Below are 17,121 nucleotides of genomic sequence, written 5' to 3'. Positions count from 1 at the left end.
AGCAATTTTCTAAGTCTCTCTGACTGCAGAAGGTTGCAGAAGAATCTCATTATAGTAAATGGGAAATAAAATCGTATATTGAGGCTGGTGTTAATGTATTATGTGTAAAGAAAAATCTTAACTAATACACATTTGGTGATGACTTCTTGACTGGTCATTACTACACAAAGATCTTTGAATTACTGTAGACTATTCTATGAAAATACCAGGTGAATAGCGTTTGAAATGGGATAAAATGCTTGAAAGCAAATAGAGAACAAATACAAAAACTTTCTCATGCTGCTGTATGCAGCAGCGCCATGCTTGTGTCAAGATGCAGGTAGTTATCCTTGCCCTACCTTAGAAACAATACAGCAGAACTGGAAAAGTAACACACAAAGGTGTGGGACTAAGATAATTAGGGGTCTGGAACTACTTAGAGAAGAAGTAAAATATGCCATTTTCAGAGGTGATAACAAAAGACTCTAGATGTATACTATACCTGGTTTCAGTTTTATGAAAACAAATGGTAGTTTTTTCAGCAATGGATCTATGCTTAATTAATGATAAAAGTTAAGTGATGAAAAGGGACTTCTGTCGAGTAATTCCTTTTAACAGGAATTAGAAAACTCATTTTCTAAAACTGCCTTTATAAACTGACAGTACTTTTAATTTTACATAGACATATTAGAAGTTCATGAAAAAGTCAGATTAATTTTGTCCTCTGGCAGAGGAACAGGAAAAAGCAGTTTGTACCCCTATAGGCATAAGAGGAATTGCTCTTTTGCCACTTTGTGACTTTGCAGGCTGAACTGAATGGAACTTTAACCAGGGAAAAACATTTGCTTATGAGTGTGGTGCAGTTTCGTAGTGAACCTAAGTACTTTGCTTTCCTTTGAATGCAATGGAGCTTGCATTCATTGAATTTCTAAGTATCAGTAATGCATATTGCTGATGTAAAACCATCTTTTTCATCACAACATAAATATGCTAGGAACTAAAATATGATCAGAGCAGGAGGGAAAAAAACAACTACAGCTTTCTGTGGTGTGTTTAGTGTTTGGTTAGTGATTCATGTGTAAACCTGGTTAATGCAAGCCGTACCTAATTTTGAGCTGTACCTGTTGCCATACTGTAGTTTACCACTTCTGGAGCATAACTTGGGTAGAGAACCTGTTCCAGAAAAAGGTATTCCGATTGCAACAGTCTAGGTATAATCTGTGCAATCTTTTTTTTTTTTTTTTTTTTTTTCCCCTGGAGTATGTTAAAAAAAAAAATAAAAAAAAAAAGCTGAAGTTGGTGGGTTGGAGTGAGTCATGAGCTGCTTTCTTCTTCAAAATCATTGATGATATTTTTTTTTTTTTTCCACTCATGTATGTTTTGGTTTTTTTCTTCTTCTGTTTTTTGCCTGCAGGGATGCCTGCAGTCTGTAATCCAGGCATGGTACCAGTGGCAATACCGCCTCCTGCAGTCAACCCTCAGCACCTGTGTAATGAAGAGGATCTGAAATCTATCCAGGACATGTTTCCCAACATGGACAGGGAAGTAATCCGCTCAGTGCTAGAAGCTCAGAGGGGGAACAAGGATGCAGCTATCAACTCCTTGCTTCAGATGGCTGAAGAATCATAGATCCCAACTTCCTGCATAGTCCCTGTCCTCGATGCCACTTAATTTTACTTGCCAAGCCAGGGATTTAGCTAGAGGAAGAATTTCCCAACAGCTTTCTGTTAGCGCATCCTTTGTGGAAGATTATACCCCTTTTCTCCTTGGACACTTGGATCTTTTTCACTTTCTTTCTCAATCTGTACATACTCAGTTTAGCTTATGTCCTACAATATAGCATTGAAGCATCTTTACTATCAGCTGTGCCCTGTGTGGCTATATTCTGATGGGGTGGGGAGTAATGCTGCTTTTTTTTCTTTCTCTCTCCTCCTTTACACAAACTTGTTCTTACAAAGTAACTCTATGCAGTACAGGATTTATTACTGTTTGTTAGATTGGGAAAAAAAAAAAAACAAAACAAAAACATGGAGGGTTTGCTCTTTAAACATAACTGATTTGTTAAAATATTTAGGTTTCATCAAGCAGCCTATTTCTGCCAGAAACTAAAAGAAAGACCCTTTTCTTGTCCTGTGGTGTTTAGTTATTGCTGTGATATATTCAACTGTTTCTGACTGAAGATTTTTAATTTAATAAGCTAAATTTCTTAGGTTGCGCTGTTGGTATTTGTAATGAGCATCTTCTATTCAATCTAGTCATCGGGCACCAAGGCAATATATTATCTGGCGTGCATTTGGGGCTTTATCCTCACATATAGTATTGTTATATATCTGTAAAATCTTAACAGGTAACTTTTAACTCGTACAGTATGTATTACTGTAGCAGAGACCAGGACTGAGCTCTGATGTACTCCCAAAGTTAATTGCACTCTAACTACTACTTCTGCATTCCCATGGCTATTTCAAAGGATAAGTGCAGAAGGAAAGGTTTTTATATCTGGAAAGTTACTGAAGCCGTAAACAGTTATTTAAGGTGTTGTTTTACATTAAAAAAGTAGAAATCTATGATCTGGTTTTAAGGCTTCTTTCTTTACACCTATATTTCAGCAAAATTATCATTTTATATTAGTGGAAAAAACTATTGTATTTTTTCCTGTAATCTGAAATAAGAAGCATGAAAAGTAGCTTCAGAATCTTTGAATGGCATTATGAGTTGCTCAGTGATTTGTTAGACTACGGTTGCTGTAGTCGATTTATTATTATTTGATGCAGATGGAAATAAATTCTTTGTGAGAGAAAATTTAACATATCTGAGTTATAGTCTGATCCTCAGAGGAGGTTGGAGGTTGCTTGTATTTATTGTTAGTGTTATTTTTTTTCCAGTAACAGTTCATTTTGGAGCTGCGGAATCTTACAGTATGCACCAGTTACAACTGTTGGATAAATTTCTGAGGTGTCTGGTTTTATAGATGGTAAAGTAATGCACTTTAAATAGTATGCACCAGTTTATTTTTCCAGTGATGTGCAATGTTGCTGATTTATCTTTTTAATGCTTGATTTCAAATACTTTCTACAATAGCCATAGACCTTTATATTTTCAAGAGTTGGAACGAATGTACACTTGAAATCTAGGCTCTTGAGTCATTCATGAGGACATTAAAGCCAGGTTTGGAATAGGGAAAAGGGACCCATATTCTCTTTCCCCATAATTTGTTTCATGTCCCACGCTTAAAATATTTTCTTTATTATCTGCTGAAAAGCTGATTTTATTTTTTTCCCCCACCTACATTCAATAAGCTTTTAGGTAGCACTGGCAGTAGAGCATGAATATATTTTTTTTTTTATGATTAAAAGTGATACGGAAACTTTAAAAATACAGCACCAAAAATCATCCCAGTTTCTGACCTTCTAAAGCTGTCTTTTCATAATGTACGATTTTAAGTTTTGTTATGAGTCCCTTACCATCTTAAATTTACCATTGAAAGCCTAAGTGTCTTTATACATCCTCCAATTGGCTTTTCAGTAATGAGATTCAAGGCTATAGTTTCTGTGTGCTTCAGTTGTAGAGTCACCACGGTTTTATTTTCTAAAATAAAACGGGTGTTCTTCAAGAAACTAGTCTTGCCCCTTCCCTACAATCATGGTAAATTTTGTGATTGAGTACGTGTAGAGGCATTTGGTCTTTATAGCAGTGATTTGTGACATTGTCACCCAAAAGGCTAAATCTTGGTAAGGATTCAATGCTTAGATATCTCCAGCAAGAGTCCCTTGCTCTAACTTTTACACAGATAGCATGAATTGCTAGGGATGGAACAATTCGGGGAAAATGTATATATTTAAATTTTTATATTAAAACGTTGGGATCCATAATACAGCTTTTTATAAAAGCAAGTGGTCATGGTTCAATTTAATGGCTGGTAAATTGTACTGCAATCCTATTACAGCTCAATTTCAAGCACAGAATAAACACCTTTCAGTCCTAACCACCAAGAGGGAGTAAGTGTGAATGTTAGGTTAGCCAGGTTTATTCATAAACTAGGCTCTGGGCCTCTGAAGGAGGCTCCTGTTCTTAGAAATTTTTTGTTTTCTTTTGTTCTAAGCAAATGTTATGCAAAACTGTACGAGTCGAAGATGGGACATGTAGGAGCAGTATGGCCAGTAGATGGATTTCAGCATGTTACACTATACTTAAATATTGCTCTAGGGATTTTTTGTCTTGATTTAATTAATCATTGTAGCTGAAACTCTATGTCAAGATGTGCTACTTTATCTTTTTAAAAAGAACAAAACACTGATCATAAGCCTAGTCAGCTTTTCAGCATATATATCCTCTCGGTCAAACTGTTCATTGTCAGGTTTGAATTGGAGAGAGATAAAAAAAGGCAGGGAGTGTTTAGTTATTCTGGGGTCTGTGAAATTAAGGTATTGGAACTGAAAGTCTGTTTCTTGATTTAAAACAAATAAGTTGTCGCCCATTATGATTGTGGCTTTTGACAGAATGCTAATGGGATAATACTGTGTTTGATGCTGCTCTTCTGCTCAACAGCTTCAAGCAGCTTGGAGCCAAAGCCAGCTGTATAAGGCTGGCACCTGCTAAAAGTTAGTGCTCTTAGTACTAGTTTGAGTCCTGCCAAGAGCCTAAACTTGCTAAAGGTAGGAACATTTTTTGTCTAGCTAGGTCCTTGCTACTTTCTTCTCTACTTGCTCTTTGCATCTGCTGATGGTACTGAATGTTTTTTCCCTTACAAATGTTATTGCTTGTTTGGTTGATATGTAATACCGTACAGAGGATGTTTTTTGCTGTAATAATTCTGAAGACATTGTTTCTCTGTATTGAGGTCCAGTGTCCAAATGTGTTTCTTGCACTCTAAAGTACATTAACTTTTTCATTCTAATTTAATAAATGTATCATCTAAATGAAAGTGTACTATGTCTCTGTTGGAGAGGACCACAATTTGAGTCTTTGTTTATAGACTGATCTAGAATTTAATTTTCAGTTACTGTCTTTTATTGTCTTACGCATTAGTTAACAAGTTACAGTGGTTTTTAATGTGATCATCTGGTGGGACTAGCACAGTAAATGTTCAAAAGTATTTTACACATTCATCTCTAGGTAGATGCCCTTTTCTAACTCTTCTAGGTGCTACTGTCAAAATGTTAAGGTATTGCAGGCCTAGAGGACAGAATGAGGCAGTAGCGAGGCATTGTTCAAAGGGCAACGTTGGAGGGCAAGGGAGGAGGCAAGAACGGTGTGTGGGGATGGAGGAAATGCTCTGCAGTGTGAAAGGATTGAGAACTCTGTAGATGGGAGTGGTGTCCAAGTGAAGAGTTATGAAATAGACCTTGTTATGTGCTATTTCAGCTACAGTAGAAGCTGGCTTTATCTGCTATTATGTAACTACTGAAATGTAAAGATTTGGTTTACATAGCATCTCTTTTTAGTTCTGTGATTGACTGCAAAGTTATCCGAGGTCCTCTTTCTCACTTAACAGCATTGCTATGCTCAGTGATTATTTATCAACTGCTTGTGTCTCGTAGTAGTGTATTATCAAGCTAACATTTTGGGTTTTACTGTCCGGTTCATAGGGTGTTTTTTTATCAGGAGTTAATTTTTTTTTTTTAACAAATGATAGTTTAGAGGAATCTTCACAACTGAATTTCCTTTGATTTATTTCCTTAATGTACTTACTACCTACTGTGAAATGAAATTACGTTCACATTGTGGTTTCTTCTAGCCCTTCAGTGTCAGTTTCTATCCCAGTTGTGTTCTAAATCTTACAGTTTGCTTTCACATTTCTCCAGTGTACTGTGAGAGATAAGGAAAGTGAGAATTAATTTACTTAAACAAATGTTGGTGTTCTTGTGGCTGCTAAAGATCTATTTAGCATTTTAGTATTTATTAGCTTTTTCATTTCAATGCTAATCAACCAGTGATGATGTGTGAGGGTGTCAAAAGAAATCAGTGTATCTTGAATTATTAAAACGTTTAAGCACATCAATGAGAGCAGAGCCTCTAGGAAGAAATGCAAATATGTGTTTTCTTAGAGTAAGTAGGAAAAATGAAAACCTGCATTAACAATCTTCTCTGCTGCAGTTTTAAGTTGTAGCCTGCTGAAGACTTCAACTTTCTCTCCTAGATCTTCAGGAAGCTAGTTTAGACACCTAAGTTGATCTATTTTCATACTGCAGTATATTTTAGAAGGATTTTCTTTTCTATCTTGCCAAAAAGCGTAATTAATTTTGTAAGAATAAATAGACTATACTTAGGGTATGCCATAACTTTTGAAGTAAAATTTGCATATAGATCGGAAAAGTGAATTTGTGGAAAGCAAGTAGACTGAAATTGATCTTAGCTATGTCTGTATTTCCATGTGTGGAGGAGCTATGAAAGTACTGCTGTTTGGACTATTCAAAGAATTCACTTAGAACATGTTTTTAAAACATCAAGTGTACTAATCTGGAATGTGAAGCAGACTAGATACAAATGGACAACACTTACAATTGTAATGCATTTATCAGTGGAAGAGAATGAAGGATGATTCAATTTACTTTTAAATTATCTCTGATTATAAAATAACTCCAGTGAGTGAAAAAGTACACTGAACTTATCTTCCACCTCTGCACTGTCCATGATATTTTATGGATTAGATTCAGGAGCTTGGCACATTTTCACAGGACAATGTTTTTCCACCTTAAATGCATAATTTCTGTAATAGTAATCAGCTTAATGTGGAGCATTCAGGTTGATTTGAAATGCTTAATGCTATTTTAAAAATTAATCACTAAGTAATTATAAAAGTGCACATAGTGGGGAGAATGGCGACAAGTTCCTGCCTGGCGCAGCAGGCCCGTCTCCCCCGTGGCTACCTCACCGTCCCAGGTGCCCTTGCATAATAGGTACAACGGTCTGCAAGTGGAACCGAACAATGACAAGAATGATGGTTCATCTAGGCTGGAGGCGTCACCAAGGTTAAGTCGGCCTGTGCACTGTGTCAAAACCACTTCCATAAAGAAAGAAAAAAGATGAGTTATTTTCATAGGAGACTGTCTTCTGAGGGGAACAGAAGGTCCAATTTGCCGACCAGACCCACTTCTTAGGGAAGTCTGCTGCCTCCATGGTGCCCGGGTTAAAGATGTGACAAGGAAACTTCCTGCCCTGGTATGGCCCTTGGATTGTTATCCATTATTGCTTTTTCACGTAGGCAGCAATGAGGTTGCAATAAGAAGTCCAAGGGTGATCAAAAGAGACTTCAGGGCCTTGGGACAACTGGTTAAGGGATCAGGAGCACAAGCAGTGTTCTCTGTCCTTCCAGTTGCAGGGGATGATGAGGGCACAAACAAGAAGACCCAGCAGATCAATAACTGGCTCTGAGCCTGGTGTCACCAGCAGAATTTTGGGTTTTTTGATCACAGGTAGGTCTACACAACACCAGGGCTGCTGGTGACAGACGGGGTACACCTGTGTCAAAGGGGGAAAAGGATCTTTGCACAGGAGTTGGCAGGGCTCGTTGAAAGAGCTTTAAACTAGATTTGAAGGGGAAAAGGGATAAAACCAGGCTTGCCAGAGATAAGCCCGGGGGTGGCATGCCAATGTTTGAGGGGCGGTGTGCTAACAAAGTCCTTCAGTCTGCTCCACGATGTGCTGAGTACACTGGAGCACACTTGAAATATCCCTGTGCTAATGCATGTGGCATGAGGAATAAACAAGAGGAGCTAGAAGCTTTGGCCCAATCCTGGAGCTACAACATCATTGACTTAAGCAAAACCTGGTGGGATGAGTCCTGTGACTGGTGTGCCATGACGGACGGACAGTTATAGGCTCCTCAGGAGGGATAGGCGGGGCGGGGGGTGGGGTGGGGTGTGGCCCTGTATGTAAGGGAGAGGTTGGATTATATGATGCTTATGGTTGGTCATGCCTTGGTTACCTTATCTCTGGGTAAGGATGAAGGGGAAGGCAAATGTCCTAGTTTCAGCTGGGATAGAGTTAACTGTCTTCCTAGTAGCTGGTACAGTGCTATGTTTTGAGCTCAGTATGAGAAGAATGTTGATAACACTGATGTTTTCAGTTGTTGCTAAGTAGTATTTAGACTAATGTCAAGGATTTTTCAGCTTCTCATGCCCAGCCAGCGAGAAAGCTGGAGGGGCACAAGAAGTTAGCACAGGACACAGCCAAGGCACCTGACCCAAACTGACCAACAGGGTATTCCATACCATGGGATGTCCCATCTAGTATAGGAACTGGGAAGTGGGGGCGGGGAATCGCCGCTCGGGGACTAGCTGGGTGCCGGTCGGCGGGTGGTGAGCAATTGCACTGCGCATCATTTGTACATTCCAATCCTTTTATTATTGCTGTTGTCATTTTATTAGTGTCATCATTATCATTATTCGTTTCTTCTTTTCTGTTCTATTAAACTGTTCTTATCTCAACCCGTGGGTTTTGCTTCTTTTTCCCGATTTTCTCCCCCATCCCACTGGGTGGGGGGGGGAGTGAGTGAGCGGCTGCGTGGTGCTTAGTTGCTGGCTGGGGTTAAACCACGACAGCAAATACAGTGGATGTTGTTGTGGGAGTCGACTATCAACCACCCAGCCAGGATGATGACACCAATGAATTATTCTACAAGGAATTAGGCGATATCTCTAGATCAACTGCCCTCATCCTTATGGGTGATTTTAACTTCCCAGACATCAACTGGGAATGTCATACAGCAGACACAAGTCCACAAAATTCCTGAAGCGTGTTGGCGATAATTTGGCACAGGTACTAAAGGAGATGACTAGGAAAGGTGCCCTCCTAGATATCTTAAATGGAGAGGGACTCGCGGGCAAAGTGCTTATTGATGGCTGCTTTGGTCACGGTGACCACGAAGTAGTTGACTTTCAAATCATTGGCAATAGGAGGAAAACTGTCAACAAAACTTTGACCCTGGATGTGGGGAGAGCAGACTTCAGGCTGCTGAAGGAGGTACTTAGTAAGGTCCCCTGGGAATCTGCTTTTGAAGGTATTGAGGTCCATGAATGCTGGTCACTTTTTAAGAGGCATCTCTTAAGACCGCAGGAGCAGGCAATTTCAAAGTGTCAGAAGTCAAGCAAGTGGGGCAGAAGGCCAGTTTGGCTGAGCAGGGATCTTCTTCTAGAACTTAGGCAGAAAAGTAATGTGTATGGCCATTGCAAGCAAGGACAGCCAACGCGGGAGGACTAGAGAGATGCTGTTTGCCACTGTAGGGAGAAAATTCATGCGGCCAAAGCTCGTTTAGAGTTCAAGCTGGCCAGCACTGTGAAGGACAACAAAAAGGGCTTTTTTAAATATCTTAACAGTAGAAGGAGGGGCATCAGAGATGATAACATTGGTCTGTTGCATGATGAGGTTGGTCACCTTGCAAATAGGGAATAGAAAAAGTGGTGATGTTTAATGCCTTCTTCGCCTCTGTCTTTAACACTGATGATGGGCCCTGGGACCCCTGGAGCCCTGTGCTGGAAGGCTGTGACTGGGGGGGATGATAAACTCCCAGCCAACTGAACTTGTTCAAGACTTGCTGCTCCAGCTGGGTGTGCATAAATCTATGGGGCCCAATGGGATTCATCCCAGGGTACTGAAAGATCTGTCTGATGTTACTACAGAACCTCTCTCTGTTATTTTTCAATGGTCTTGGGAATCTGGAGAGGTCCCAGTTGACTTGAAGCTGGCAAATGTTGTCCAGATTTTCAAGAAGGAAGAGGAGGACCCTGGTAATTACAGGCCTGTCAGTCTCACTTCAGTGCCTGCTAAAATTATGGAGAAGGTTATTCTGTGAGTTATCGAAAAACACTTGAGAGACAATGCAGTCATTGGTCTCAGCCAACATGGGTTCGTGAGGGGAAAGTCCTGCTTAATTAACTTAATTTCCTGTTATGACAAGGTCACCCATCTAGTTGGCCAAGGGAAGCCAGTAGATGTGGTGGTTTTGGATTTTAGCAAAGTTTTTGTTACTGTCTCTCAGATAATCCTTCTGGACAAAATGTCCAGCATACAGCTAGACAAGTCCATAATACATTGGGTGAGCAACTGGCTGATGGGTCAGGGTCAAAGAGTTACAGTAAACGAGGTTACATCAGGCTGACAGCCTGTCACCAGTGGGGCTCCCCAGGGCTCAATTTTAGGGCCAGTGCTCTTCTATGTTTTTATAAATGGTCTGGATGCAGGAGTCAAATGTACATTAAGTAAGTTTTGCTGATAATACTAAATTAGGAGGAGCTGTGGAGTCCCTTGAGGGTAGAGAGTCTGGATAGACTAGAGAGCTGGACAATCACCAACAGTATGAAATTTAACAAAAGCAAGTTCAGTTCTTCATCCCAAGTATCCTAAATACTATGAAGAAAATTACTACTTGAGTTATTTTTTACAAAGCGTAAATTTGAATCTTATTGAATACCATTAAAATTTCTAATTGATTAGAAAGAGCAGGTTCATGTACAGCTTAGAGGTTCTTACATCGTGTCCCTCATTCTGAGTTGTTTCACTATCTATGCAAGCAGTCGGCAAGGGATTTCTCATGTCCTCCTGTTTCATGTTACCTTGCTCTTAGGTGTGATACCAAGAGTGGGCTATCTCACAGCACTAATGTTCTCCATGAATACACTTGCATCTTGAAGTTTGGGGCAAGTAGTGTATTCTCCTGGAAAAACATACTTAGCCTAGTTGGAGAGAGGAGGGAAACAGTCAGGTTTCCATGTTCTGTAATGTGCGCTTGAACCTTCTCTTGTGAAGAGAGGTATCTGCAGGCAAGATATGAATTACCGTTGGCGATGCTTCCGACAAGTGTGAGAAGTGTTTAAAAAGAAACTCTTTCTCATGGTAGGTGACTAGCAAACCTAATCGTTACAGTCATAAGAATAAGGCTGCAGTTTTGTGAGGTATTTAACATAATTAAAACAACACTGTCTGCCTTTTTCCATAAATGTGAGGTTTGATTCAAAGCCTCCTGATACCAGCAGGAATGTTTTCACTGAATTCAATGGTTTAGATCAGGCTCTGTTTCGTTACAGGTCACATGGTAAGCACTGGAATGCGAGAGGCTTTGGGTTATTGTTATATTTTCAGATGTCTTTTATTCCTCAACTCTGCATTTCCTTGATTGTTAATTGACCATGTATATAAAACTATAATATACATTCATTTGGATGTTTCAATTTGATTCAAGTCCAACTAACAGGAATAGGCTATCAATTAGTCTAACCTGTGAAGGGAGTTTTTTTTTTTTTTTTTAGCTCAAATTAAAAATCAGCATATGGCCTGTAGCAGGAGGATTGAGAACTCTTTCCCTCTTCATCCTAAGTAATATATTTTGCAGTGCTATTTTTGTCCATTTGAAAAAGGTCATTTGAAACTACTAAAATGAGAGTGTCTGAATAAGAAAACCTTAGCAGGGTGATGCCAAAAGAAATGACGATTTTATTTTTCTTTCTTGGCACAGAGTGTTATGGGAATACTTTAAAATGATAAATTTAAATACTTCCATTGAAAGAGCTGGTAAGACAAATCTGATAACCTCTCTGGGGCACATTTCTTTTTAAAAGAAATGGAAGGATGATTTGTGTGTCTCTTAAGGTTTCAGCATGTTCACACAGCATGGAAGCAAGAAGCGGCTAAATACTTTGATATAATTCAGGACTTAAATTCATGTGATATGGAACCTCATTACCTGAGGACCAGGACTCAGCCTTCATGTCGAATGAATGTTTCAAAAGAATTTAACATGATCTGTGTCTTCACTATTGAAATATTGGAGCACTGCTAAAATGTACCTCAGAAACGGCTCGGCCCGTTGAGCTAATCTGAATATTTTTATATTGAAGGTGATCCATCACTGCTGTCTTCAGTGGGGGGAACAAAACAAACAGTGAAGGCATCTGGGAAAATCAGGGGAGCTTAATTACTTTAGTGTTGTGGTGTAGTCAGCTGTCAGCAAACAGCGTGACCATACGGACTATGTTGTGACTATCTGTGTAAACAACCACAAAGTTGCTGTGATACTAGATGGTAAAACACAGCATTTTTGTTTCTTTGATTATTGCTTTTAAGTTTTCAAGAAAAATGCTTGTTTGTGCTATTATGGGAGTTGAGTTGGACGGGGTGAAGGAAGTTTGTGCAAAAGAAATTCTCGATCCTTTTCTACTGGAGGCAAAATCCAATTAAGAATCTTTTACTTCTCTAGAGAGGGAAAGGCAGAGGCTTTCTAAAGAGGAATAATTAAAAATGGATTAAAGGTCTGCAATATCTTAATTTTTAGATTCCAAGCTAGTTTGTTTACGATTTTTGTAACAAAAATAAATGGAGTATGATTAGTCATTTAAAGGAGGTTAGCAGCGTACCATGTTTTAATGGTCCCTTCTGATGCTGTGTACAAAGGAAGTATTCTTTGGTTTGTAGTCAACTCCTTATAAAGTTCTAGATCCCCAAAATCATGAAAATGTCAGGGCTCTGTATGATACTCAAACATCGGACAAGCCCTTTTGCACATCCCTCCTATTTTCAGGATTACAGTAAGTGAACTTTATACTTCTGTTAGCTACTGGTGCAGTATTTGGGAGCCTAATAAGCCAAATCAGTGATTTATCCTCCTGTTGGCAACATAATCTTGAGGCTCAGGAAATGAAAGTGTGAAAACAGGAGATAAAAAAGTAAAGGTATCCATAAGAATGTTCTGGTATAACATGATGCCTCTTAGAATCTCTGCTCTCTCAACAGATGGAATTGTGTTATGTGTAGTGGCAAAATTAACAATGCAGAAACTCCATGTGTGCGTTTGTCATGGTTTAACCCTAGCCAGCAACTAAGCACCGCACAGCTGCTCGCTCACTTCTTCCCCCCCACCCAGGTGGATGGGGGAGAAAATTGGGAAAAGAAGTAAAACTCGTGGGTTGAGATAAGAATGGTTTAATAGAACAGAGAAGAAGAAACTAATAATGATAATGATAACACTAATAAAATGACAAGAGTAATGATAAAAGGATTGCAATATACAAGTGATGCATAGTGCAATTGCTCACCACCTGCCAATCGATGCCCTGTTAGTCCCTGAGTGGTGATCCCCCCACCTCCACACACACCCCGGTTTATATACTAGGTGTGACGTCACACAGTATGGAATATCCCTTTGGCCAGTTTGGGTCAGCTGCCCTGGCTGTGTCCCCTCCCAACTCCTTGTGCCCCTCCAGCCTTCTTGCTGACTGGGCATGAGAAGCTGAAAAATCCTTAACTTTAGACTAAACATTACTTAGCAACAACTGCAAACATCAGTGTGTTATCAACATTCTTCTCATACTGAGCTCAAAACCATAGCACTGTACCAGCTACTAGGAAGACAGTTAACTCTATCCCAGCTGAAACCAGGACAGGAGACAACTAGGTGGCATCAATGAAGACATCAAACTCCTTAGACATAAAGTTACTGTATTAAAAACATGGGAAGTGCTATCAAATATCAATAGAGGAAGGGAGGTGAATGAAAGTCAGAAGCCAAAATCAACAAAATAGCTCCTTAAATCACTGCCTGGAGGTGCTGTTTCAAAAGAAGAAGTAGTGGGAAAAGTTACACTGAAAAGTGAGGAGGAAAGAGAAATGTTGGTGTAACAGGAAAGGTATTTATCTTGTAGTTTAGTATTTCTATATCACACAATTTTCAAAATACACTTACGTGCATAGGGAAAGATTGATAAATAGGGACCCCTTGTTCTTTATTAATCAAAATAATTTGGAGCTATTGTTTCCTAGTTTACAGGGTAATTGGTTTCATCTAATCTTTCAAATTATTCTTAGTCTATTTGACTATTTTACAGTCTTCCAACTGACCAAATGTTGGTATTTTCTGTTTTGGAAAGCCTAGAGCACACGTAGGATTTGGATTGGGAGATGAAGGGCCCTGCATAGAATGTTGTACAGGTATCCTACCAGATTTAGTTTGTTCAGTGATATTAAATTCTGTCCTTCAACTGAAGAGCTCTGGGTATATATTATAGATATTAATTTAAAACTTAACAAATGTCTTTCATGTAGTTAAGTATTACAGTTCCACAAATGCACTGACTTTTACAAAACAGCAGCATAACCTTCATATTTGCCCAGTTTAGATCATCAGACAAAACCTGTAAATGGTTTTATTTACAATGGGACATTTTATTCAATGAGCTGTTTAAGATTCTCAGTATGGTTGACAGATTTGTTTAAAAGGCATTATGTCAACACATCAATAAAATGCACTAACTGGGTAGTTTTACCATATATATGCATTTTACTACATAACATTCCCTAATGCAATAGTCCCTGTAATTGACTGTTAGTGGAATAGAAAAATGGGTGTTCCATTTCCTGATGTAGGTAAATGCTTTTTCTATGGTAATTTTTAATGAAGCATCAGTATATTTGTTTAAGGTAAATATCAGAGGATGAAAAGCCAGCACTTTCTGATTAATTTGGTACCCCATGGAAATGACAAGAAAGAGCTCAGGATTAATTTTGGATTATATGCTGTTTCTCATTTTAAATATTACTTATTAATCTGTAGTTCTATAACTCAAAGTTTTGCTGCTATGATTGAACATAGTTGGAAATTTTGCTATAAAATTAAGGTGTACAATCACTTTATTTGAAGTTCTAAGCAGCTTGGTATAGTACACAATAGCTAGATATATTGTAACATAAATGGTAACTTCTTGCATAGCAAACAAATGTATGTCTTCATGTTTTCCTATTTAGCTGATTTCTCTGCTTTAAAGTAATTACTAGAGGTTCCTTGGACTTCTAGTATAGCATTTGCTTCAAAGAGAAATATACATGTTTGTTTCCTCCTGAAACCTGTTTACTTAAACTGCAAATCCCTTGGGTTTTCTTCTATGTAGGCTTGAGAGAAAAAAGGTATGAAAATAGATTTCCCTTAAAAAAAAAAATAATTGGAAGTTGTATTTTAAGGAGAACAGAGAAAATTCAGTGCTTTCTAGCATTTTGCAGTGGGCTGGTTTTTGTAGGAAAAAAAAAAAACAAACCACAAAAACCAAAACAACCCAAACCCACTAATCAAGATTATCTAAAGGTGAATTATGGTGCTGATTTCCCCCCCCCCCCCCCCACATTCCCCCATGAATGCAGCACCTGATCACTGAGGATTGCAATGACATCTTCAAATTAAACTCATAGGTAACTGATCAACTACCTGGAAATAATGTGGTGTTCACCTCTGAGAAATAGCCTTTACATCTTCCATAACTTGGGAATTTCAAATAAAACAATTTTACATGCTAATATGATCTCTGATGGATGAATATGGTCTGCAAGGCTTAATGTTTCCAGTAGAATTAAGGGAATAGTTCCTGGTTTAGTTTTCTTTACAGAAGGGAATAATGACCGTTAGAGGGCAGCTTAAGACTCAAATTGGAAAGTGCTGCTAATGTTAATACAGTGCTTAAAATAGTTGAGGAAAACCTGCAGACTGGAAAATGTTAGGGAAGCTTTGTAACTGGTGATAATGGTACCAAGTACTCAGGATACAGGGACTAGGGAGGAAGGGGGAAAAACATGCAGATTTCATTGGCTTCAGTCTGAACTCAAAGCCAAGTTCAGAAGTGGTTACAGATGTTTGTTACATGCTACGTAAGCGTCACTGGGTTTTTGCACCCTGACCTATCAGCTCTGCAGGCATTAATTTGTCTAGCTTGGATTAATGTTGCTAGCTTTACATTATAAAGCCAGGCCTAATGTGACTGGCATATGTGAATGCCTCTCACTTAGGAAGACCTCCTACAGCCAGCCGTGCTGGTTTTCCACTGCGGTGCAGTTCTAGATCCTGTATTTTTCCACTGCGGTACAGTTCTAGATCCCATCAGGCACTCTGTTCTCATGGTGCTATGCCCAAAGTGCTAAACCCTCTGGAAGCCAGAAACCCAGGAAGCTATGCTGAAGCAGTCAAACTGTTCAGGACTGTTTGGATGTCTCCTCAGAGCGCTACCTGGTGTTCGGGGCCTGAGGAGGCAGTGGTGAAACTGGTGGTGCACAGCTGGTCTGGCTTCAGCCCAGGTTCCCGAAGTAAAATGGCTTATTGCTGGGTCAGAGAAGGTGCAGGGAGTGGTACAGCTGTCTGCTCCGCTGTCATAGCTAGTAACCCTGCCTGGAACCTGCGTACCTGCTGTGGGACAGGCCAGCCGTGGGTAGGCAAGAGACGAATGGAGTTCAGCAGTAAAATGCAAAGCTTACAAACCCGCCTGCTTCTCCCCACTGGTTAATCCTAATGTGATACCAGGTCATGCCTGTGAAGGCTCTACTGATTTCATTCAGGAATTGAATGTCACTTCTAAATGAGCCTGTATAAAATGTGCAATTATTTGATCAAACAGTTCCTCCTTTATTTTTCAGCCAAGCCTTCAGGGCAGATTTCAGGCTTTGTATTATAACAGCTACTGATAAGGTAAGTGCTCCAAACAGTTCAGGTAAACATGATGAACTACTGTGGGAAAAGGCAGCCAATTTCCTCACTAGTGTAAATCCATTCAAATGTTTTAGATAGCACAGGAAACAAATGCATAGTTTAAAAACATATCCTGAACTTATTTGTAAATATTGTTAAAATTATGGGCAGGAGCATTTTCTGATTTTACCAAGTTCATTGACATCACCTTAAGTATTCTTCAACTAATTAGAGCTTTCATTCATATAGAGATTTGTTTCTTCAACTGAAGAAGCAGGTGCTGATTTCTGCAGCCAGATACTTTTTGATCTAGAACATGAAACGGCAGTGATGAATAAAGTTTTCCCTTCCTCCTTTTTTTATACTTGTCTCCTGGACCTCTCCACTAATTACAGGGAAAACAGTTATCCCACCATCTTCGCAAGTAGAATACAGTGAGCAAATGAGGAGGTTTTTTTTTATCTCTGTACCTTTTATGCCAGTGAGCAGAGCTATTTAGACCTGGGTGAGGGAATTTAACCTTATCCAGGAAAGGGGTTTTGAGAGTGTCTTCATTCTCAAAGGCTGCTAGAGAATATACCCATCTGCATTAGAAAACTCCCTGATGCCATTGGACTCACTGTCATTCAGATGATGATGGGTATCGAACAGCTACCAGTCACCGAAACTGAAAAATGCTGAAAGTTTTATTGATCAAATAAGAGGCAAAA

At 39.2% G+C, this 17,121-nt stretch overlaps 1 protein-coding gene across 3 annotated transcripts in view; it reads left to right on the top strand.

Annotated features, from left to right (window-relative positions):
• The window catches only part of LOC115351787 (toll interacting protein), a 30,179-nt gene extending 25,284 nt beyond the window's left edge, over positions 1-4,895 (top strand). For all 3 annotated transcript variants that reach the window (XM_030038994.2, XM_030038993.2, XM_030038996.2), the window contains one exon: positions 1,394-4,895. In XM_030038994.2, coding sequence (XP_029894854.1) covers positions 1,394-1,608 — 215 coding nt within the window. In that variant the 3' untranslated portion in view covers positions 1,609-4,895. The remainder of the gene's footprint in view (positions 1-1,393) is intronic.
• Positions 4,896-17,121: the final 12,226 nt, after the last annotated feature.

This window comes from Aquila chrysaetos, chromosome 16 (assembly GCF_900496995.4).
Source record: "Aquila chrysaetos chrysaetos chromosome 16, bAquChr1.4, whole genome shotgun sequence".
Classification (NCBI taxonomy): Eukaryota; Metazoa; Chordata; class Aves; order Accipitriformes; family Accipitridae; genus Aquila; species Aquila chrysaetos.
Note: the sequence above shows the minus strand (reverse complement) of the source record. Positions and strands in the feature narration are given on the sequence as shown.